The sequence below is a fragment of the Desmodus rotundus genome, chromosome 11 (genome assembly GCF_022682495.2).
Source record: "Desmodus rotundus isolate HL8 chromosome 11, HLdesRot8A.1, whole genome shotgun sequence".
Lineage (NCBI taxonomy): Eukaryota > Metazoa > Chordata > Mammalia > Chiroptera > Phyllostomidae > Desmodus > Desmodus rotundus.
Window position 1 is genome coordinate 60,816,051 of NC_071397.1, and position 24,929 is coordinate 60,840,979.

Genomic DNA, 24,929 nt, shown 5'->3' on the forward strand with positions numbered 1-24,929 from the left:
AATTGCCAACTGCGGCTTCCTCTTGGGAGAGTTACCCTTTAATAGGTACTTCACCAGTTTACAGAGATAAAAAATATTACACAATTTAAGTAACTTAACTTCATAATGTGTCACGTTGTACACACACTGAGGGTTCTCATCTGTTTATGTTCATCTATTCTGTTGACAAAATGTCACTGTTTCTTGATGGGAACAAAACATAAACTATAGTCAATAAGGGTTTCCATTAGGTTTATGCAAACCAGGGTTAAGTTTAAGTTGGTTCTTAAATCTCAGTCAAAAGAAAAAAACGGGACGTAGAGTCGACAGACTTACTGGAGAGATGAGAACCGTGAACTGAAGGCTCAGCGCGTTGGCTGCTGCGGCGTGGGGTCCACCTGGAGTACCCGTGAGAGGAGAACGCGCTGGTTTTGTCGGGAAGTACATGCACAGAGCAGGGCAAACGTAGGCTCACAGTTGTGAGTACGCGAAACACGGAGGTTACTATTCGCTATTTTCCACACGAACAACTGTGAACCTACTTTTGCCCCACCCTGTGGGCCACACAAAGGACAAAGGAAAACAGACTGGTGGGTTGAGGTGAAGTTTTTTAAGCGCTATGGCGAGTTACTGGGTTGTGACATCATCCCTACCCGAGTCAAACAGAAAGCCAGTTATTCTAATGAACTTATAAAGCCTCTTTAAGATAAAATAGCCACTAGAATAAATACCTTTCTTGAAAAGTACCGGTCAGGAAAACCAGGTCACATGCACGCTACACAGGCATTTGTTCGCTCCCTGCCTTGCCTTCACGCCACACGTCTCGACCTCCCCTCTCACCTGATGCTACTACACCCGGCTCACTGCCTTCCCACCCCGCAGGCGACCAGCGGCTGCCTCCTCTGACACCGGAGCTTCCCAGTAAGACCAGACTCAAAAAATAAACCCACTCCCTACTTGTAAAATGAAACATACCCTTGGTCTCATGCCTTTAAAAAGAAAAACAGGTGACGGAAGTTCCAGTGAAAAAACTAATTTAACCATATTATAGGAAATACTACATCCTCAATTTAGAACCAAAAAACCCATTCATGTTCCTGGTTAATTTTCAAATTTTATTTCCAACTATTGTAGTAACAAAATACCAGTGGTAATTCTGCATGGCAAGTGGCAACCTTTTAAATAAACAAGGTCACAAATTAGTATTCCAGTAGTATTTTGGCCTATGAGGATTTTGATAGGAGAGGATTATTACGGTCAGTCCTATCACATCACAGACTGCGCCTCCTCCATACCTACTCATAAATGCCCATCTTACCTCAATGATTCATCACGCACCGTCTCTACTCGTTATAAGCACTCTGCTTCCGGGCTGCACCTGATGAGGGGAAATTCCTCCCACTCGTGGGATTTTCTTTAGTATACAGAAATAGCAGTCACTTCAGCAGTAATGTACAGTATTAAATTTGTAGTTGAAAAATAAAAATTATCTTATTATAGCCTTTCTCTGGGAGTAAAAAGACACACACCACTACAAACATAAAACGAGTCAAACTTCTATTTTATTGACAGGAGTCCAAAATGAATACAAAAATGCCTCCTTCGCATGTTATATATTTTTTACCTTAAAAGGCTTCTGATAGAGTCAGGTAGGTTAAAAGCTAAGGATGTGTTTCAGCTTTTATAGTGAACCTTTGTAAAAAGGTTTAATAACATAAGTCACCAACATCAGAGAACATATGGTCCCACAATCACTTTTAGATCTATAGCTTATAAAACGAATTAGATCCTCATTGATCTGCTCAAAGAGAGGCTTACAAATGTTTTACACCATTAAAAGCCATTTTTATAATCTGTCCGATTAACTCTGGGAAATTAAGGAAAATCCCCAAATGTAGCCCTCTATATTATGTGGAATGTGAGAGAATGCCAACTTATGACCCATGATAGGTAAAAAAAGGTTTAAAGCAATAAATGGAGCTATTATAAATAATCTTGTATCACTGTAAAATGTCAACAAATGAATGACGGAGCTTATCAAGATTAAAATGAGCAGATGTTACTTATAACAGACCTGTGATATTTATCATATTCAATGGTTGCTAAAACTAAAGCTGAACAAATTAAGTTGCTCATTTATAGATTGTTTTTCATGTACTTTTTCTTTTACTGGGACCATAAATTGATCAGATAATACATAGCCCACACTTCTGGACAGTTATACAAGAGTTTATTATCATTTGCAAATGAAATAAATGCGCCGTCGATACTTGGAAGGCTTTATTAACAAGCCTTAAACATTTTTCAGACTGTACCAAGGCACCAGCACTGCCTAAGTTATATTATGCACCCATTTCTAGGAAAGAACTAACACCTCCCTCAACATCAGCTCTGCACTGTTTCTGGTTTATTTTACACTTCCAAAACAGCAAAAATTTGCAAATATGTGCAAATATTATGGTCCATTTGCAGTCCTGCTTAGTCATCATCTTCCTCTTCTTCTTCCTCTTCCTCAAAGCTATCTTCGAAGCCCTCGCTGTCCTCCTGGTCTTCATCCCCCTCTATTGCTGTATCCCACTGTGGGTGATTTTCTGGCATGGGCTTAGCCTCATGAACTTCCAACTATAGAGAAGAATTAAACGTAGACATCAGAAATTTGGAGATATATATTGGAAGAAGTACCTGATAAATAAAAGGTTTTCTTTGACCAAAGCAATTATAAAGAAACAGATTTTGTATTTGTAACTTTGAATCTGAAACATTCATTTAGAATAGACATTCACCCCAGAAATAAGGTAAAGCTATTAATATGTAAAGACAGATAAGTTTCTGATATTTTGATTTTATAGGTACTATTTATTCTGTGCCATGAAAGATTAATAATTATGACTCTTGAGCCAGAAAAATAAGTGATGTTTTAATAAGTCTTCTGCTGAGGGAAGAAAACCTCAGATGTGACTTTCTAAGAGGTATTTTGTGGCTTCCACCCTCATGAAGTAAAATCCTACAGCTAAGGGAGAGAAGTACGGTGCCCTCGCAGGGAAAGAGGCGCGCTGTTACCGGCTCCCTTTACTCTGGGGCTCCAGCACGCAGCAAAGTACTACTGCAGCATGGTCCTCCTAAGCCAACAGAACACCTTTTTATAAAAACCTGAAGTGAAATAGTAAACACTGACGGAGTGTGGTTCAAATGATACTTATACAGAGTATATACTCTAAAATGCTAAAGAATAAATTAGTTTTAAAAATTAATAAACAGTATTTTTATACACTAACAACAAACTATCAGAAAGGGAAATGAAGAGAAGAATTCCATTTCCAATTGTATCAGAAAAAAATATACCTAGGAATACATTTAAGCAAGGATGTAAGAGACCTGTACTAGGACAATTATAAGACACTGAAAAAAGAAACTGAGGATACAAATAAGTGGGAGCACGTACTGTGCTCAAGGATAGGAAGACCTAACACTATTAAATGTCCATACTACCCAAAGAAATCTACAGATTCAATGCAATTCCTGTCACGATACCAATGACGCATTTCACAGAACTAGAACAAATATTCCAAAAATTTATGTGGAACCACAAAAAAACCCCTAATAGTCACAGCAATCTTGAGAAAGAAGAACAAAGGTGAAGGAATCACACTACATGATATCAAACTATATTACAAGGCTACAGTAATCACAACAGCCTGGTATTGGCATAAAAACAGACACACAGATCAATTGATCAGAATAGGGAGCCCAGAAATAAACCCATGCCTTTATGGTTAATTAATATTCAACAGAGGAATTAAGGCCAGGCAATGGGGTAGATCGTTTATTCAACAAAGGGTGCTGGGAAAATTGGACAGACACATGCAAAAAAAATGAAACTAGACCACCGACTTACACCACACACAAGAATCAACTCAGAATAGGTTGAAGACTTAAATGTTAGCAGAAACCATAAAAATTCCAGAAGAAAAATAAGCAATAAAATCTCAGACATTTCTCGTAGCAATATTTTTTCTAATATATCTTCTCAGGCAAGGGAAACAAAAGAAAAGATAAACAAATGGGACTACATCAAACTAAAAAGTTTTGCACAGCAAAGGAAACCATCAACGAAATGAAAAGACAACCAACCCACTGGATGGGAGAACATATTTGCCAATGATACCACTGATAAGGGGTTAATATCCAAAATTTATTTAAAAAGAAAAAAACTTTAAAAACCCAACACCAAAAAAACAAACAAGCCAGTTTTAAAATGGGCAAAGGACCTGAATAGACACTTCTCCAAAGAGGACAGATGGCCAACAGACATATGAAAAGATGGTCAACACCACTAATCATCAGAGAGACGCAAATTAAAACCACAAGAATTATCACTTCAGAATCAACAAGTGTTGGTGAGGATGTAGAGAAAAGGGAACCCTCATGCACTGTTGGTGGGAATGCAGACTGGTGCAGCCACTGTGGAAAGCAGTCTGGAGTTACCTCAAAAAATTAAAGAACAAAGAAGTGATTCCACTTCTGGGAATATATCTAAAGAAAAACGAAACACTAACTAGAAAGAATATATGCATCCCTATGTTCATTGCAGCATTATTTACAATAGCCAAGATTTTGAAGCAGCCCAAGTGCCCATCAGTAGATGAGTGAGTAAAAATGCTGTGGTACATTTACACAATGAAGTACTACTTAGCTGTTAAAAAAAAAAAAAAAAAAAGGGAAATCTTACTCTTTTGCAACAGCATGGATGGACCTGGAAGGCATTATACTAAGTGTAATAAGCCAATCAGAGAAAGACAAGTACCATATGATTTCACTTATGTGCAATCTAATGAAAATAAACTAACAAAACAGAAGCAGACTCACAGATGGAGAACAGACTGACAGCTGTCAAAGGGGAGGGAGGTTGTGGGCTGGGTGAAAAAGGTGAAGTGATTAATCAAAACAAAACAAAACAAAAAAACCCTCATAGACACAGACAACAGAATGGTAATTACCAGAAGGAAGGGAGGGCAGGAGGACATAGAAGGGCGGGGATAAATGGTGATGGAAGGAGACCTGATTTGGGGTGGTGAACACACAATATACAGATGATGTGTTATAGAACTGTACACCTGAAATCTACATAATTTTATTAACCAATGTCACCCCAACAGATTCAATAAAAATAAAACATAAAATAAAACAGACAATTATTATCATAAGTATGGCATTAGATTTACTGACAACTCAGGCTCTTGGCCATGCATTCATTTAATTGATGTATTTATGGCATCTACTGTGTGAGTCATGTTGGGCAGTGTGCTGAATAGGGACAGGTGGCCAAGGGAAATGGCTTGATAAGCAGGCAGTGGGAGTGATGGGAGGAGACCTTTGAGGGCCCTGTAAGTTACCAGAAGCCTGGCTGGCAGCCTAAGGTGAAAAGCAACCAAGGACCTCAGGCACTGTTGGGAACAGGTGTCGATAAGGAAACTCCTAGTGATGGGGTCCTTTAAAGTGTAGCTTTTACTCTTGTTTATTCTAAACAACTGTCACTTAGAAGTGCCTACTATGAGCTCTTAGTGTCTGTGCTAAATGCTTTATATACTTCATCTTGACAATGGCGATCTTCGAGCAGCACCAGTTGGGAAATTTCCCCAGGCTTTTGAGTTCTGGGAAATGGCTAAGTGGGGAGGATGACCTGCCCTCTCCAATGCCAAGGCAGGACCCGCCTCCACCTTTCCTCATGACTCCCAAAAAGCTTGAGGATGACACCTGTTCACCCCATTCCTTTTGATAAAATGAACCTTCTCCCTATTACAACAATCTAAATAAAATCATCTCCTTAAAACAATTAATAAACATCCCAACAGAATCTGTGGGAAAACACGTCCCTTTGTAAAGAAAACAGAACCCCTGAAAAGTTACAGCATATTACAACACATTAAAAGGTATCACTTAAGTAATTTATAGTCGGGGTTCTAAATGATTACAGTAATTTATATTTAAGGTCCTAAATAGTTACTCCTTTAATGCAACAACTTCAGTTTATTATTGAAAGACTAGTCCTTCAAATATATCATATACAAACTTTTCCCCTCTATTACTCTAAATCTTAAAACTAGAAATGCTTCCCTAATATATTAAGCACTTATCAAACAGACAACCATATTTAATGAAGTCACTATTCTTACCTTCAAAGGTTTTATCTGATCCAAACCCATATAGGAGTCTGATCTCAAAAACACTGTATACTGATAATTTCCAGGCTTGCCTGGTGCAGGAAACTTCAGTTCTACCTAGAAGATAAAATCAGCACTTGAAATCTATATCTTGAGTGGCAAAAACAGCTCACTGATAAAATTCCTACACCAGAGTATTTAATAGTTAGGTGTTTACTTAGATGATACAAGACATCCTAACAAATGTTACAAAAGTTCTAACAACAAATATATACATACGACATTTATGTCAAATATTATGTCTGTGTGTACATATATATACACACACATATATATACACACACAAAAAGAAAACAATTAGGCAGAATTGAGAGGGTTAATTTGTATCTCCACAATTTAAGAAGCATATTTGAAGCAACAAAGTTCTATGTTGACCTGGACAACATGAAGAAATAAAGTTACGGTATAAGAGTAAAATAATGAAATAGTGGAATTAATAAAATGTACTTCACCAGGAAGGTAGTAATTCTTGCCAAACTTCCCTATTTTTAAGATAAATGCTGTGAGATCATTGAAAATATGTATCTATTGGTCTCTGCTCCTGGTTCCTGGCACAGAGCTCCTCAAACCCCTGTAACTTCCTAAGTGGTGAGCCCCGGGCTTTGACCCAGGTTCGTAAATGTCTTCAAACTTCTTAGGTGCTAGGAATGTTTTGTTCTAATGAGGTGACTCCCGGTGGGCTCCTAGATAAGAACTGGTCTCCGGCAAGACCAAGTCATGGTTAAAGAAGCTTGAAACTTTCAGTCCCACCCTCCAATCTCCAGGGAGGGGCTGGAAATCCAGTTAATCACTAATCACACCTACATGATGAAGCCTCCATAAAAAACTCCCAAAGCAAGGGTTCAGGGGAGCTTCCGAGTTGGTCAACATAAGATAGTGCTGGGAGAGTGGTACGCTCAGAAAGAGCGTGAAAGCTCCGTGCCCCTTCCTACATACCTTGCCCTGTGGATGTTCATTTATATTCTTTACCACATTCTTTTATAATAAACGGGTTCATGTGTTTCCCTGAGTTCTGTGAGCCATTCTGGCAAATTACTGAATCCAAGGACAGGGTCATGGGAATCCTGATTTTAAACTGTTTGCAGAAGTACAGGTGACAAGCTGGGACTTCCATTTGGCATCTAAAGTCGGGGAGTAGAGGACAGCAGCCTTGTGGGACTGAGCCCTTAACCTGTGAGATCTCACACTATCCAGGTAGACAGTGTCAGCATTTAATTAATACTGACTGTAGGACGCTTAGCTGGTATGACAGAGAATTGCTTGGTGTTTGGGGGGGAAACCCATACATCGATGTCGTAAGTGTCGTGAAGTTGCAAGTAACATGAGAGTAAAGGAAAAACACAGAAGTTGTTTTACCTTTACACACGCCCCATGCCTTAAAAGGTCAAGAAGGTATTTTATTTCCTATCAAATCATAAACGTCAAATACAGAATTATAAAGTCTTAGAAGTTGCAATTCTACTTGGACAAAGAAGAATACGTTTTTAAGATAACATTTGGAATTTCTGGTGACCTGCCTCCAATCTCCAAAATCCAGATTTTGTAGGCAAGATTATATGAGGTCTGTCCAGAAAGTATCCAGTCATGAAAAAGAGAGACGTTTATTAAAAAAGATACAAGAAATATTGTACATAGGACAATAATGCCTCAGTCCCCTTCAAGGTAGGCACCTTGGGATCTCAGAGTTCTCCCAGTCTCTTCCACCATTCAAAACACTCTTGCAAAATCCTTTGCTGGAAAAGCCATCAGCTGTCCCATTGTATTTCCTGAATCTCATCAATGGTCTGAAATATCTTCCCTTTCAAAGGTGATTTTAGTTTTAGGAAAAGCTAAAAGTCAGAGTACCAAATCTGGGCTGCAGGGGGCTGAGTCACCTGGGTGACCTGATGTTTCACAAAAAAACTCAGCATGAGCCATGAATCATGAGAGGGTATGTTGTTGTGATGAAGCTGCCAATCACCAGTTGCCCATAGCTGCAGCCATTTTCATCATATTGCATCTCTCAACTGATGAAACACTGAGGTAGTGCTCCTTATTAATTGTTTGGCCTGGAGGGGAATACTTGGGATGGATAACACATTCCAAATCAAAAAACACAGTTGACATAATCTTGATCTTGTTGCAACTTTGCTGTGCCTTCTTTGGGCTTGGAGAACCAGGTGACTTCCATCGGGATGACTAGGCCTTTGTTTCTGAATCATAGGCACCCACAATTCATCTCTGGCTATGATCTTCTTGAGGAAATCAGGCTCATTGGTAGTGATTTGAATCAAGTCATTAGCACCTGCAGCACGATGTTCCTTCTGCTCTGATAGCAGAGGCTGCAGAATGAATTTTGCTACGATACATTTCATGCCTAGATCCTGCATCAAAACCTCAGACACAGTAGTTTTGGAATCCCCAGATCAGCTTCTAGTTGTCAGTCACCAATTTTTGTTGATTGCAGCCCATACATGTTCAACATTCTCAGATGTTCTGCTTGTTGCAGGCCTTCCAGAATGTGGATCATTTTCAACAGATTCTCGACCATCTTTGAAGCATTTGTGTCATATTTTTATTTGCGCCGCACTCATTGTACCATCCTAGAAAGCCTTCTGAGTCATGTGAATAGTTTCCACAGAGGAATGTCCTAGCTTAATGCAAAATTTGATGCAGATTAATTGTTCTATTTGCTCATTTTGAATGTGATGGCCACACAGTACAAATGCTCACTCAACAGCATCTACCACCCCCACTGACTAGTACAGTGAAGTCGTGATTGTTCACACATGCACATTCCAGTCCACCCTCCCTGGCTGCCAGGTTACATCCATGTTGTACGAAGTACTCTCACTATACTAACAATGGCTACACTTTTTCTGGACAGACCTTGGTATATTAAAGCATGCCATTAAAACAGACTAGAAAAAAATAATGGGAGAATCTTTTTTATTAAACTAATCTGACAGTTTGGCCTTTCTAGCTATAACATAAAACCTAAAAATCAAAAAAGAAAAATTACTTAATCACTATTAAAGAACTCCAAATAAATAAATGGATAAATAAATATTTATATTTTTGTTTGGTAAAAACAACCTTAATACTAAAACAAACTTTGGAGCAATATTTGTAATACACATAAGAAAGGGCTGATTTCATAATATTAAAAAATATTCCCAAAACCAAATCAAAGATTAATAACCCAATAAAAACGAACAATGTTCACAAATAGATAAAGAAATACAATTCAAACACACTGAAATTCAATCTTCTGTTTCACTCTTTAGAGAAATATATATTAAAACTACACTGATACAACTAGCGTAGCAAAAATTGATTCGGGCAAGAATCATCAATGTGTGCTAAAGTGAGTGGGTAAAAGACTTGAAGAACAGTCTATTTACACAGTGCCCAAGTATCACCCCACGAATTAGAAGAAAATAGTGTTTACAAGAGAGAAAAGCCTTAACTGAATGAGCAACCATAACATCACTAACGTGGGGCAAACTAATATACTGTGCCCCAGATGTGATACACGAAGAATGTTACAGCACCTGGGTAGGATTTTTGCCCAAAATATTCAAGATAAATATAATCACAACCAATGAGACAGATTCAAATTAAGGGATATTCTACAAAATACCTTGCCGACTCTTCAAAAATGTCAATGGCGTGAAAATTAAAAAAAAAACAACAAGAAATGTTTTAAAGAGGAATGGTAACCAAATGCAATGTATGATCCTTGACTGAATCCTGATTTAAAAACAAAACAAAAACTGTAACAGACTTTAGTGCAATATTTGAGAAAATATGAACACAAACTGCATATTAGACAAATGATACCACATCAATGTTAAATTTCTTGACTATAGTGTTATTCTACTTATGTAGGAGAAGGCCCTTAATATTGGGAGATACACGTTCAAATATTGAGGGGTATAATGTCATAATGTCTGCAAGTACCTTAAATGGGTCAGAGGGAGGAAATACACACACATGTGTATTTTCTTTGTGTGTACACAAACAGAAATACAGAACATACAACATGGGAAAATGTTAACAATTAGTCCATTTGGAGAAGGGTTCATGACATTGTGTTTACAATTTTTTTATAGGTTTTAAAGTTTTCAAAATAAATCAGAGAGAAAAAGTAACACTGAGACGCCATTTTTTACCTTTCTAATTAGCAATGGCATTCAAAATGTCTGACATACTTGAGAAGCAATGGGCACACTTAAACATTCATTCTCCCAATGGAGAAATAAATATCTAGCAGTATCTATCCAAATTAAAAATATAGAGCCTGTGATTCATTAATTCTACCTCTATTCTACAAAATGACATATGAGGTTATTTACTGCAGCAAAAGACAAGAAACCGGTAAGTCCATTAAATAAAGTACTAAATAAATAAAAATCCATACAGAAAGAATATCAGGTAGCTGTAAAAAGAAATGAAGAAGCTTTTTCTGTATTAACATGGACCAAATTCCAAGTTATATAACTAAGAGAAAAAGGTAAGGCACACAACATGGTGTATGCTACATGTTTCTAAAACTGGGGACAATACACACACGTATTTGCTTATAATTTACAACGTCACCCGAAGAATGAAGATTTGATAACAGTGATGGTCTCCAGGAGGGGAAATGGATGAGTGAAAAACAGAGATGCAAGATGTTTCAATGTGTACATTTTTGTATATCTTCTGAAATACTAAGTGCAAGTATTATCTATTCAAAAATAGGTAAAATTTACATTTTAAAAAATTGCCCAAAGAAATATCCTTAAGTTGGCTCTACCTTTAAGTGTCAAATAATCAAACTACTTCATTCATTTATATTGGCTATAAAGGGGGAAAAGAACTTTCTGGATTAAGCCCTGGCTGGTGTGGCTCAGTGGATTGACAGCTGGCCTGTGGAAACAAAGGGTCGTCAGTTCAACTCCCAGTCAAGGAACACGCCTGGGTTGTGGGCTGGGTCCTCAGTGGGGGGCATGTGAGAGGCAGCCCACAATGTTCCTCTCCCTTTCTTTCTCCCTCCCTTCCTCTCTCTCTAAAAATAAATAAAAATCTTTAATAGAAAAAAAATCAGTATCATAAAACTATCTCAAAATTTAAAAACCTTGCTCTTGCAGGTAACTTACCCAAGTAGACAGAACAGAACCTTTTCCTAGAAAAGCAAAACTAAAAACCCAAGAAAAAAAACAAAAAAAAACAGAAAAGAGCTCCTAAGGGGTAAAAAATGTTCATCACAATGCTATAGTAGTGATATCATTAACAGTGGACAATGCCACATAATAAAAAAATTCCATCTTTAAATACCTAATCACCCATTCTTACATTTGTTTTTAAGAAGAAAAGTATATATCTTAGCACTAATCCAATGAGAATAAAAATCATACTTTTTTGTACAATATAATTAAATTCTAGGAAGAAGGAAAGGCATACATTCTTAGACACTAACAACGAACACTCCCAAAAATAAGATGTGGACAAGTTTTTAAAAGACTGATCAAGTTGTCCACCTTTAGCAATTGAAACTTTATAAATTTGAAATGAGCTTCCCCAAGAGACATCAAAGAATAAAATGTCTTAAAATGAAATACGCCAAGTATGATGAACTGTTTTCTAAAAAAGAGTTTGTGAAGCAGCAAGATGATGAGGTGCTGCCCATGGCTGCAGACTGAAGAACTGCTGCTGGACAATTACCTCCTCTGTGTCTTTCAGTGTACACACGTGGTATGGCATAGATATTAAGGTCTGCTCCTTCCTATCCGCAATGTACAGCCACCACCATTCTTGTTTTTCCTGCACAAGAAAAAAAAAGGAATATAAATAATTAGAAAGAACCAGAAAAACACAGTTTTACCTTGTTTCATTTAAGAGGTATTGTCCTTGTTTTATTCACCGCTATACTGTATAAAACAGATGTATAGTAAATATTAACCAAACAACTACATTTTTCTTGCCCATTTGTAGATTCACTCTCCAAAAGAATTTTGTATGTAACTTTGGGGTTTCAAATGACCCTTAAGCCCTACTGATGGGCATTTGTATTAAAAACACTTGTAACCTTAAATGACAAAAGATTTTCTAAAAAAAATAAAACAGTATAAACTATTACAATATCACCTAGCAAATAATCTTAGTAATCTCTGACAGTAATAAGCAAAAGCCAAAAAGTAGGAGTGGAAGAGACTTGGGCAACCAAATGAGAAATCAATACATTAAAACACATTACTCATAAGAGACCATCTTGAAATCTAAGAGCCTATTTATACCTTTCCCTGCACATGATTTTACTTACTACTAAGTTCAGCATTTTTAGTTGTATTTCATAAATGGTTAGTTACAGGGCTGGGTTAAAAAAAAAAAACTGCACTGGGATGCATAGCAGGGATACCAGTGAGAACTGACGGGAAAAAGAAAATTTAAAAAAACAAAACAAACAAACAAAAAAAACCTGGCAGAGCAAGGATTCTGGAAACACCAAACTTTAGTCTGCTTGGTTGGTGATCATCACTGTATTACAACACACCAGTAATTACTTAGGTGCTTAGGAAAGATATATTTCTAAAATGGCTTAAAAAATGTTTTGGAGGACTTCCTGCCAAGATGGAGGTGTAGGTAGACACTTTTTGCCTCCAAGCACAACCAAATGAAGGACAACAACAATTTAAAAACAAAAAACCACCAGAACTGACAGAAAATCAAACTGCATGGAAGTCTGACAAACAAGGAGTTAAAAGAAGAAACATTCACCCAGACCAGTAGGAGGGGCGGAGATGGGCAGTCGGGTGTAGAGGACTCACGGCAAGGCAGTGGCGGGAGGACCCACATTTGAATGCAGATAAACCAGGAGGAACAACTGGGGAGTAAGACAGACCTTGCAACCCAGGGTTCCAGCGTGGGAGAAATAAAGCTTCAAACCTCCAACTGAAAACACCTGTGGGGCTTGAGGCAGCAGTGGGAGAAACTCCCAGACTCACAGGAGAGTTTGCTGGAGAGACCCACAGGGTCCTAGAATGTACACAAACCCACCCACATGGGAATCAGCACCAAAAGGGTCCACATTGCTTGTGGCTAGTGGGAGAAGTGACTGACAGGTGGTAGAGTGTGGAGCAAGCGCCACTGTTCCCTCTCAGACCCCTCCCTCACATACAACGTCACAGTGCAGCAACATGGGTTGCCCCACCCTGGTGAACACCTAAGGCTCCGCCCCTTACTACCTAACAGGTGCGCCCAGACAAAAAAAAAAAATGGCCCAAATGAAAGAACAGATCAAAGCTCCAGAAATAATACAACTATGCAATGAAGAGATAGCCAACCTGTCAGATGCACAGTTCAAAACACTGGTAATCAGGATGCTCACAGAATTGATTGAATATGTTCATAAATTCGATGAAAAAATGAAGGCTATGCTAAGTGAAATAAAGGAAAATGTACAGGGAACCAACAGTGAAGGGAAGGAAACTGGGACTCAAATCAATGGTGTGGACCAGAAGGAAGAAAGAAACATTCAACCAGAACAGAATGAAGAAACAAGAATTCAAAAAAATGAGGAGACGCTTAGGAACCTCCAGGACATCTTTAAACATTCCAACATCCGAATCATAGGGGTACCAGAAAGAAAAGAGGAACAGCAACAAATAAAAAACTTATTTGAACAAATAATGAAGGAGAACTTCCCCCATCTGGCAAAAGAAATAGACTTCTAGGAAGCTCAGAGAGTCCCAAAGAAGTTGGATCCAAGGAGGAACACACCAAGGCACATCATAGTTATGTTATTCAAGATTAAAGATAAGGAGAGAATCTTAAAAGCAGCAAGAGAAAAGCAGACAGTTACCTACAAAGGAGTGACCATAAGACTGTCAGCTGATTTCTCAAAAGAGACCTTGCAGGGAAGAAGGGGCTGGAAAGAAGTATTCAAAGTGATGAAAATCAAGGACCTACATCCAAGATTACTCTATCCAGCAAAACTTTCATTTAGAATGGGAGGGCAGATAAAATGCTTCTCTGATAAGGTCAAGTTAAAGGAGTTCATCATCACCAAGTCCTTATTATATGAAATGTTAAAGGGATTTATTTAAGAAAAAGAAGATCAAAAATATGAACAGTAAAATGACAGCAAACTCAAGAGTTATTAACGACCACACCTAAAACAAAAACAAAAGCAAACTAAACAAACAACTAGAACAGGGGCAGAACCACAGAAATGGAGATCACATGGAGGGTTATCAGGAGGGGACTGGGAGGGGGAGAGAGAGGGGGAAAAGGTACAGAGAATAAGTAGCATAAATGGTAGGTAGAAAATAGACAGGGGGAGGGTGAGAATAGTACAGGAAATGTAGAAGCCAAAGAACTTATGTGTATGACCCATGGACATGAACTAAAGGGGGGGAATGTGGGTGAGAGGGGGTATGCAGGGTGGACGGGAATAAAGGGGGGGAAATGGGACAACTGTAATAGCATAATCAATAAAATGTATTTTAAAAAATGATTTGGAGCCAAAAATAAACACTAAGATATTCTAAATACTAACTTAACCCAAACACCACCAGACTATTGTAAATTCTCAATTACCCAAAAGAAGGTTTTAAAAAAATAACTTTCTACTGAAAAGTTTCAGAGAAGATGTCGTGTTTGTAAGCTAAAATCACTTGTACTTTCTACTTTTATCTTTCCAATAATGCTACACTGAAGGTTCTTTTGTTTAAATGACTTATACAACAAAGCAATGCAACATAGATAAGCAGAATAAGTAAGTCACAAGTACATGACTAACCCAACTTCAGCCTAACCCAAGGGTTAGGACTACCACAATAGGTATATGTATAGAAGTTTGTGTGTTTTGCACACACAAAATGGGTAAAAACATAAGGGATTCGAAGTGGAGTATTGATACCTGGGCTTTGTGGGCCATAGAGTCTGTTGCAACTACAACTCTACCATCGTAGCGTGAAAAGAATGAGTGTGGCTGTGCTCCAAAGAACTTCATTCACAAGTGCAGGCAGGGAAGCAGGTTTGTCTGCAGGCTGCAGTTTGCCAATGGTGTTTTTAAACCACACAGACCTGGGTTATTTCACTTCTCTAACTGCCACTTTTCTTCTCTGTTAAATGATGAGAGCCTACCTCAGGCTGTGTAAGTAAAGAGGAACTGAGATAATACAAGTAAAATATATTAGAATGTCTAGCATATAGACTGCAATAATGTTATGATTATTAATGAAATGAGGTAAATGCCTCTGTTATTTAAGTGCATTTCTGACATTTCATTGTCAGGAATACCGTGTCAGAACATGCATGTTACATAAGAAGCACAGGGATACGTTCAAGGACGTATATTTCTCCTTGGCCTCTCCACTTGGAAAGTGCCTCTTCCTCCCCTCTCCCAGACTACTTGATTCAAATGAGACTCATTCAAGAATACTTACTAAGAAACATGTGAGTATCAATCTATGGCATGGCACCTGTGCCTAGACTCCTTAATGCACATAGTGAAAGTGGGAAAAGATGCTTTTCCACTGAGTTATTTGCACTAAAAACAAAATTTGTTTTTGTGTGGGATTCCCAACCATTCTTTACATATTAAATGTAATGAGTTTCAATAACATAATTATTGACATAAATCTTTAAGTGGGTAGTGCGGCAGTTAGGGTAGTTGGGCAGGTGCCTTGGAAGGTAGACAGGTAGGTGTTAGGAAAGTCCTACATAAATTTTATCCGGTAAGTGGTACTTTAAGATGCATAATGTGCAGATGCAGATTAAATTGAAAAAGGGTATTTTTACTGCTAAAATGTTCCAAGAAAGTGAATGAATATTTTGCCTATTAACTAAGCATGGTCTAAAATGAAACTATTACAAGGATAAAAACTATGCAGCTTATAGAATCCCATGGCACTTCAAAAAACCCATCACTGAGTGGAATTTATTCACTTGATTTCAGGAGCCCTGGCGTTGGCAGACTACCAGTGCAATGGGCAAAAGGCCCCTAACAGATGGGCTAATGCTCAGGACACGCCAGAAGATCAGCAGGCGCATTAAGATGGAAACCTGGGCTGACGTCTCTCCAAGTCAAAACAACAGTCTGTGCAGAGCCACTCATTTATTATTAGGAAAGCCAAATTACTTAGGAATTTGCTTTCAGCAGCCCCCAGCAACTCTGGATCGACATTCTAAAGCAAAAGCAGATGTATACATAAAATCACCTGCCAAACATGAGTAGTAAACAGAAGGTTCTGTGGCAAAGCTGTGAGGCAGTCTGTGGAACCGCTTCGCTGAACTGAGGCAACAGTTCTGGACCTCTAGCCACAGACAAACCGTCAAGTGTCAAGCCTCAAGCCAATCCCAAATTCATTTGAAAGACAAACATAGCCTATCAAGGAGATCAAAGTTGAGCAGGGCACAATCACAAAGTAAACAAGGACAAGGGAACAAAGAGCACTGCAGTGATCTGTCCTGAGCTAGGGGCTCAGCCAGGCTCAGCTCTTACTGAAATTAGCTGGCCCCACGATTCCCATGGACTGGGGCAATTACTGGGCCCAGAGAGCGTCTAGTGGCTCCAGGTGGCCAGTAAAGGCCCCTCAGAGAAAGCTCATGGGTCAAATTTAAGAACTTTTTCTCCTATTTAAAACTTGATAGCAGTGAGAGATTCACAACAGCCACATAGAGCCAAAATATACATTTATGTGATTAGCTGCCTGAACTGCTAATGAAAAAATAATCATCAAGCACAACCCTTAGTAATCTGGCACACAAAAAATAAAGCACAGAAAACCACAAAAATTATTTAAAAGTTAACAATCCTCTTTTTAAACACATTCACTGAACACAATTCATATTGAAATATATCCTTCAAAAATGTGGCCTTTGAGCCAGTACCCACCACAGAGAGATAAATGGCAACTGAGAAATATCTGAGAGAAAGTAAATGGAATAAAGAAAGGAGTGGGCATGTATAACTCACCTCGGGAAAGTACAGACTATAAACAGGATGCGTTATCTTTGATTTGGTTTCCAGTAGAGCTCTCTCCTTTCGCTGTATACTTTGTTGTAATTCTTGCCACTCCTAGTCAAATAAAAATTAAATATTTGAAATCAAGTATGTTTTTGATCATTTTGAATAGTTTCTATCTTTTTCTAGCTATCATTCCTGATAATGCTAACTACTGCTAGGTTTAGCCCCACAATCTGATCATTTCCCTACTCAAACCTTACAACGCTTCTTTTTAGAAATCAAATCTAACCCGTCAGCATGACTACACAGCCCTTCACGATCCAGTCTCCCGTGGCTGCGCTCCTCCTAGCACTCCTCAGTCTAGTCATCTCACACTACCTAGACTTTGCAGAACTCACAAAGCTATTGCTCTCCTGCCAAACCTTTTCGATTTTTGTTTTCCCCTTTCTCTACCGAGTAATGGCAAATTCCTACTCATTATTCTTTCAGGAGCATCTAATGCCTGAAGTATGAGCTCCTGAGTTCCACAAATGTCCCCCTACTCTCTGCTTTGTGCTGTCACTGTACCTTACACTAAATGAGCATAATCTCTTTTGTACTATAAGGTTTATCTGCCTTGCCCACTACTCTACCATCATTCAAGGGAAAAACTATTTCATGTTTGTATCTAATGCAATGCTTGCAATGTGACAGATAATAATTATGTTATTTGCATAATTTTTTGTCAATTGAATGTAGTTTTGGTCATCTGAAGAAACTAGTCTGTTCAAACCCTACCTCTACCAAACCTAATCGGCTCAAAAAGGAGTATGTCAACTCTTTCACAAAGCAAGGCTGGGGATAATTTCTTTGCTAGGTTTTAATTTTCTGGCTATCAACTTAATTCCCAAAGTCAAAAACAGTCAAAGACCAGTAACTGTAAAAACAGCCTTCCTTATTTTTTCCCCAATGGCAGGTACATTATTTCCTTTATTCTTATTCTTTGCCCTTTTCTTTTTCCCCCCTTTCTGGCCTTTGCTTTTGCCTCAGAGATTATTCAGGGATCTCTTTTTCTCTCCTAACCCACAAGGGTTATTTTGGATCCATGGCCCAGTCAAAAAGAACACCACAAACATAAAGGGACCAGCTGCAGTTTAGAAGTTCATTTGCAGGGAACTTCTTTCCAATAACCATTCCTTGTCCACCAAATATTCTTTCTAGTGTCCTCCCACAAATCATGTGCACAAACCATGTGCACCTTAATGCCATGCCATGAGATTTTGTTTTCTATTCTCTACCCTCACAATCTTAATTGCTTAAAGATTCCTCTTCCTTAATGTCTTATATACCTCTTGAAACAAGGTGACATTCTAAAAATCTTAGCTTTTCCCTTTACCAACCTCTTGACAGTACAGTTCACAGTAATGTTTCTTTACCCTAAACATTACACTGAACTGCTACCTATTTCATAACCCACTTTCTCTTACTCATACTTCCAGAGGCATCTCCAGCACTGGACATTGCTTTGAAAGACCAAACTGACTTCATCTCAACCTAGGTGTTAATCCACTTAGCAATTTAAGCTTTAAGAAAATTAGGATTTCCAATCCTTGTTAGAAACTATTTTTCTTTACAATTCTGACCACTATTCCTCAAAAATAGTCTTACAAAGCAATATAGGATTATAAAATATACCGGAAGCAAAACAAGCAACAAGCAAGCAAGCAAATAAACAATAACAAAAACCAAAACTATCAGAGGTATAATTCCAATTACTGAAATCTATAAGTCTTTCAATTTTTTAAAAGTTTAAGATTTTATTTATTTATTTTCAGAGAAAGGGAGGGAGAAAGAGAGGGAAACATCAATGTGTGTTTGCCTCACAAACTGACAGTAACCAAAGGGGAGGGGGGAAGGGATGGGAGGGGATAACAGGAAAAAGGAAAAGGGTCATCAAGGAACATGTATAAAGGACAAATGGACAAAGCCAAAAGGGGTAGGATCGAGTATGGGAGGTGGGGAGGGGTGTGGGGAACTGTCCCAAGCGTGGGAAATGTAGCTCAGCCCCCACTCGGAAAAGCCATTAGGGGGCGAGGCTGGCGGGCAGGACCCAGGTCCATGGATAGGTTCTCCAGTGGGAAATCAGGCCTGCATTGTACCTTGACTGCTATGAGACTTGCTCGTGCTAAAACTCCCTCACCCTGAATTGAGGCAGCAAATGTTTACTGACTATCTTTAACTTCCTAAAGTCATGCTAAACCACCTAAGTATGGAGTGTGAGCAGTTTCCCCCTCCAGCTGTAACATCCTTCTCTTTGAAGTAATTAGCAGTATTCTGTCCTTTGTTGTCCTTAAAACGTAATCACCTGTGGTGAACCTGTGCCTAGTAAATGAAAACCATCCTCCATGTAATGTGCCCAGAAAAACAATAAAAGCCTGTCCAGGCGGGGGTCGGCTTTCTCTCTTGGGGTCTCTCTAGCCCTCTCGCCCTCTCTCACTTAGAGAGTGGCTGTGCTGTTCCTTTTTCTCCACAGGATTTCTGTAGTCTGTGTGTATTTGTATATTACAGCCACAACACTGGATCCTGCCGGGCCGGGATCCACATCAGAGAGGTGGGGCAGTGGGGAGTCGTGGGGGGAAAATGAAGACAACTGTACTTGAACAATAAAAAAAAATAAAACTAAAATTGCATAAAAATTTTTTAAACGTCTGTAAGTCTTACTGCTTCATCATCTTTGTTTTGCTTTTCATCTTGTTCTCTATCAGAGTCTTTGTCACTACCATCCTCTTTTTCACTCTGGGAGTCTCTATTGGTGTCTTCTTCTTCAGAATCACTGCCTTTATCAGAAACTTCTTCTTCATCTTCCTTTACTGAAGCTTCCTAAAAGGAGAAAGCAACCAAAAAAGTTCTGAGTATTTCAAAGACTGTATCGCTCTGAGTCCCTGATGGTAACTTAACTAGTTCAAATTACAATTTCACTATTCATAGAGAATTTTAGAAAATTATAAACATTCCTATTTATAAATATGTGCATATGTGAAGGTCAGACTGAAAGCTTTAACATTTGGCTTATCTATCTGTTGTTAGCTATTTTACTCATTCCTCATAGATGGTAAAACAAAGATATTTTATTCCCATTTGCAATGTATACTACCTCAATGGCTTAGGTGGCTCAAGGAAGTTTATAGAAAAGTACTGTTATGGGAATTTAATGTTATCTTCTAGGACTCAGAGTACAATGCAGTAAGGAAAGCCAATATCCCAGACAAAATACTTACTAGTCCATTTCAAAAAGCAAGAAAAAAAATAAACAGCAAATTAAATGCAAAGAAAGTAGAAATAAAACAGAGTGGAAATCAAAGAGAAAGCAGATACACAAAAGGGAAACCCAAACAAAACCAGAAGTTGGTTCTTTGAAAAGATTAATAAAATTGATAAACATTATTAGGCAAAACTCACTCACCAGAGGAAAAAAGATACAGAACACAAATTACCAATATTAGGAATAAAAGAGGTATAGCTACAGATCCAAAGACATTAAAAACAAAGGAGATTATGAACAACTTTATGTCAATAAAGTTGATAACCCAAGAAAAGAAATGGACAAATTAACCTGAAAAACACAATTACAAAAACTGATATAAAGGAAAAAAGGGAGGATATGTTGAAAACAAAAACTCTGTAACTAAATCCTTTTTAAAAACTCTAAGCCCAGACGGCTTCTCTAGATAATTCTTCCAAATAAGAAGGAAACAAACCCAATCTTACACATATTCTTCCAGGAAAAAGAAAGACCACTTCCTAACTTGTTTAACGACGCCAGCATAAATCCAATACAAAAGAAGAATGACAAACCAATATTCTCTCATAAAAAGAGATTTAGGAATCGTAAAAAAAAAAAAAATCAGGTCCAGATATATGTAAAAAAGGATACTACATTATGACAAATGATAGTTGTTCCAGTAATACAATGATTGTTTAAACTTTTTAAACATATTGATATAATAAACCATTTTAGCAGAGAGGAGAATTATTATACAATCATCTCATCAGATGGAGAGAAAGCATTTAATAAAATTCAGTATCTGTTCATAAAAATTCTGAGCATGGAAATAAGAGGGGAACACTTCCTTATACTGAAGAATATCTACAAAAACCCTAGAGCTAACATCATCACACTTCGTGGTGAAATAATGTTTGCTTTCTCCCTGAAGTCCGTAAGGAGACATGGGTAGTCACCATCTTCACTTCTAATCAACATTACACTGAAAGTTTTAGCTAGTATATTAAGACAAAAAGGAAGCAAGAGCATAAAGATTAAAAAAAAAAGCAAAACTGTCTTTATTCCCAGGTGGCATAATTATATATGCAGACAATCTTTTTTAAAATACCTACAAATGGTTAGAATTATTATTAATTCATCAAGACTCCTTGATACAAAATCAATGTTTAGAAAGCAACTCTATTTTTCTATATCAGCAATTAAAATTGCAGAATGATTTTTTTTTAATGTTAACTGAAGAAAGCATCAAATACCTAGCAGTAAATCCAATGAAAGACGAACCATAGCTCTGCCACTGGAAATTACCAAAAACTGCTGAGAAAAATTAAAGACCCAAATTAATAAAGATAAACCATGATTGTGAATTAAGAAACTCAGTACTGTTAACATGTGAATTCTTCCCATACTGAACCACTGATTCAATGTAATACCAGTCTAAATTGCAGCAGGTTTTTTTTACAGAAACTGTCAAGCTTATTCTTGACAATTTAGCTGGAATTTAGCTGGACCTAAATAGTCAAGACAATTTGAAGAAGTGAAGTAAGAGTTTGATGACTTACACTAACATATTTCAATACTTAACATAAGGCTATCATAATTAACAGTGTGGTACTGGCACAAGAATAGACAAATTACCAATTAAATGGAGTAGAGAGTCCATAAACACACCTGCACATACACTATTATAGTAACTGGTTTTACAGCAAATCACCATTAAAATTCAGACAGGAAAGTATGATCTTTTCAGCAAATGGTGCCATAATCCCTACCTCACACTACTCATAAAAATTCATTCAAGACATACCATAGTGCTAAATATTATGAGCAAAATAATAATACTTATAATATAAGAAAACAGAAAAATATCTCCATATCCTTGAGAGGCAGAGATATCGTAAACAGGACACAAAAGAACTAACCATAAAAGACTGATGAAATAGACTTCATTAAAATTAAGAACCACCAAAATCTACCATGAAGAGTGAAAAAGGACTCATATCCAGAATACAGAAAGGAATCTTAAAAATCCATAAGACAAACAACCCAGTAGAAAAAGAGAATATCCAAATGACCAGTAAGCATGTGAATAACCATCATTAGTCATCAGGTAAATACAAGTAAAAATCACACACACAGAGAGACTACAACAGATCTATCACAGTGGCTAAAATAAAAAAGACTGGGAAAACCAAACACTGGCGAGGATGTGGAACAACTGGATTCACTATTTGCTGGCAGGAGCATAAAATGGTACAACTTTGGAAAATGGGCTCTTTCAACAAGTTAAACATACACCCAGTTTTATGACCCAGCAATTCCACTGCTAGGTACATACCCAAGAAAAATGCCCACAAAAGGAAATGCACAAGAATAAGCATAGCACATTTATTCATCATAGGCAAAAACTAAAACCAACCCAAATGTCCACCAACCATGGAACAGACAGATAAACCGTGGTATATTCATACAACAGAATACCACACACACACACAGAGGAATGAACTGCTGCTACACTCAATACAAATGAGTATCACAAGCATGATGTTGAATCAAGGCAGCCAAACATAATTCCACTTACATGAAGTTTAAGAACAGGCAAAACTAATCTATGGTAATAATAGAATAAGGGGGAGAGTAAGAAGGTGGATGGAAGGGTCACTGATTGAAAATGGCACTGGAGAGCTTTCTAGGGTGCTGGTTAAGGTTTTATATCTGGATCTGGGTATCATGAGTACATACATATGTAAAACTTCAGGAGCTGTACAATAAGGTTTAAATATTTCAGTTTATGGTAAACCCCAATAAAGATACCTACATAATAACAATAATAAACTTACACTCCCAATGACTCCATTTGCTTGTTTTTGTTTCTGATGCTTTGATTGTAATAAGGGCACAGGGATAGGTTTTTTTTTTACAGTTTTCTTTTTTTTTGATTTAGTGGTTTTCTTGGGTCCTTTACTCTTCTGTTGCCATCCTCCTTTTGTCCTGTTCTTGTTCGGATCACCTTGCTGTAAATCATAACACACACACACACACTCAAAAATCACAGCAATTGTTTCATTTGGGAGTCCTAGTCATTTTTAGATGGAAATGGCTAAACTAAATGTTTTCATAAACTGAATGATTATCCTGAAGCAATATAAATCAGTCAGAGAATGAAACAAAGTATTTCTATCACCAAGAAAGATAGGTAAGAAAACTCAAGTTTTACCACATCTTCTGCTGGCTGTTCCTCTGCAGCACAGATGGACTGCTCCTTTTCAAATACTTCCTAGAAGTAGTGAGAAGAAAAATGTAGTCTGTCAACCTGTATTTATCTTTCAGATAAGCAAACCAATCTTCCAAAATATATTACTACCAAGCTTTTAAAATGAAGAATATGGGGAGATGGGTAAGGAGGACAGAAGACTGAAGCAATCACTAAATGATAAACGTGTGCAAATTTAGCAATTACTAAATGAAAATTCAGACATTACCTCTGAAATATCACATCTGTCCTGAATATTTTTGAAAAGTACACTCTACTGAAATTTACAGATGCAATGACTTAAGATATGTCAACTCATTATAAACTAAAAAATATTTTATAGTTTAAGTTTTCACTTTTATTCTAATAGTAACCAGACATGACTATTTTAATGTTATGAAAATACGAATGTTATATTATTTTCATTATAACATGAAAACATGAGACCAATATTAGTTTATTCATTATCGTCAGTGATATCGCTCATTGGGTCTGTAACTAAGAAGTGGAACACCAAGAAAATCCACGTACCATCCACCATAAAATCCATTTAGAATTAGTACATTTAACATTAAATTCCATAAAAATCTATACAAGAAAATGATAAGTGATGTGGGTTGTGTTTAATAAACTTCCTGGAATTATTAAAGCTAACAAGTAAAAACAGTAACAACTGTTAGGCTCTAAACTGTTAGCCTAATCCAGGAGTCAGCAAACTATGTTCCATTGCCTGTTTTTTTAAACAAAGTTGTAATGGAACACATTCATGCCAATTTGTGAGTTCAGTAGTTGCTACAGAGATGATGTGGCCTAGAACACCTAAAACATTTACCACCTGGACCTTTATAGAAAAATTTGCCAACTCCTAGTCTAATTCTGTCATCTCTGCTTCATTCCTTCATTTATTACTGGGTTGTAATGGTTAATTACTCTGAGAAACCGGTCATACAAGAATTGAACAATGAATACTTGATTCTTTCCCTTCAGCCAGAGCAGTTTGTCTTTTCTTCTGCCATTTACTCCAGAGTATCAACAGCCCAAGACTGACTTTTTTGTTCATTTCTTAGGCTGGAAATTCCAAAGCATGTAGGTAATATAAATTTAGATTCTAAACCCAATCCTGACCACTGGCATAGTTTCCTCTTCTCCCAGAAGGTACCTCTCAACCAGATCCATGACACAAATGCTCACTTACCACTTGATACCATAAAATTCAACACCTTTTGACTTGATATACCCTACTACAAAAGATGCTTTTCCTACCACAGGTTTTAGACATGA

General features: G+C 37.5%; 1 protein-coding gene across 1 annotated transcript in view; it reads right to left on the minus strand.

Annotated features, from left to right (window-relative positions):
* Positions 1 to 1,523: 1,523 nt before the first annotated feature.
* The window catches only part of SEC63 (SEC63 homolog, protein translocation regulator), a 73,515-nt gene continuing 50,109 nt past the window's right edge, over positions 1,524 to 24,929 (minus strand). Inside the window, exons 15-21 of the mRNA XM_053913621.1 lie at positions 23,613 to 23,672; positions 23,236 to 23,409; positions 19,837 to 19,995; positions 17,146 to 17,247; positions 11,889 to 11,987; positions 6,153 to 6,257; positions 1,524 to 2,601 (exon numbers count right to left, since the gene is read on the minus strand). Of these exons, the coding sequence (XP_053769596.1) occupies positions 2,458 to 2,601; positions 6,153 to 6,257; positions 11,889 to 11,987; positions 17,146 to 17,247; positions 19,837 to 19,995; positions 23,236 to 23,409; positions 23,613 to 23,672 (843 nt within the window). The 3' untranslated portion in view covers positions 1,524 to 2,457. The remainder of the gene's footprint in view (positions 2,602 to 6,152; positions 6,258 to 11,888; positions 11,988 to 17,145; positions 17,248 to 19,836; positions 19,996 to 23,235; positions 23,410 to 23,612; positions 23,673 to 24,929) is intronic.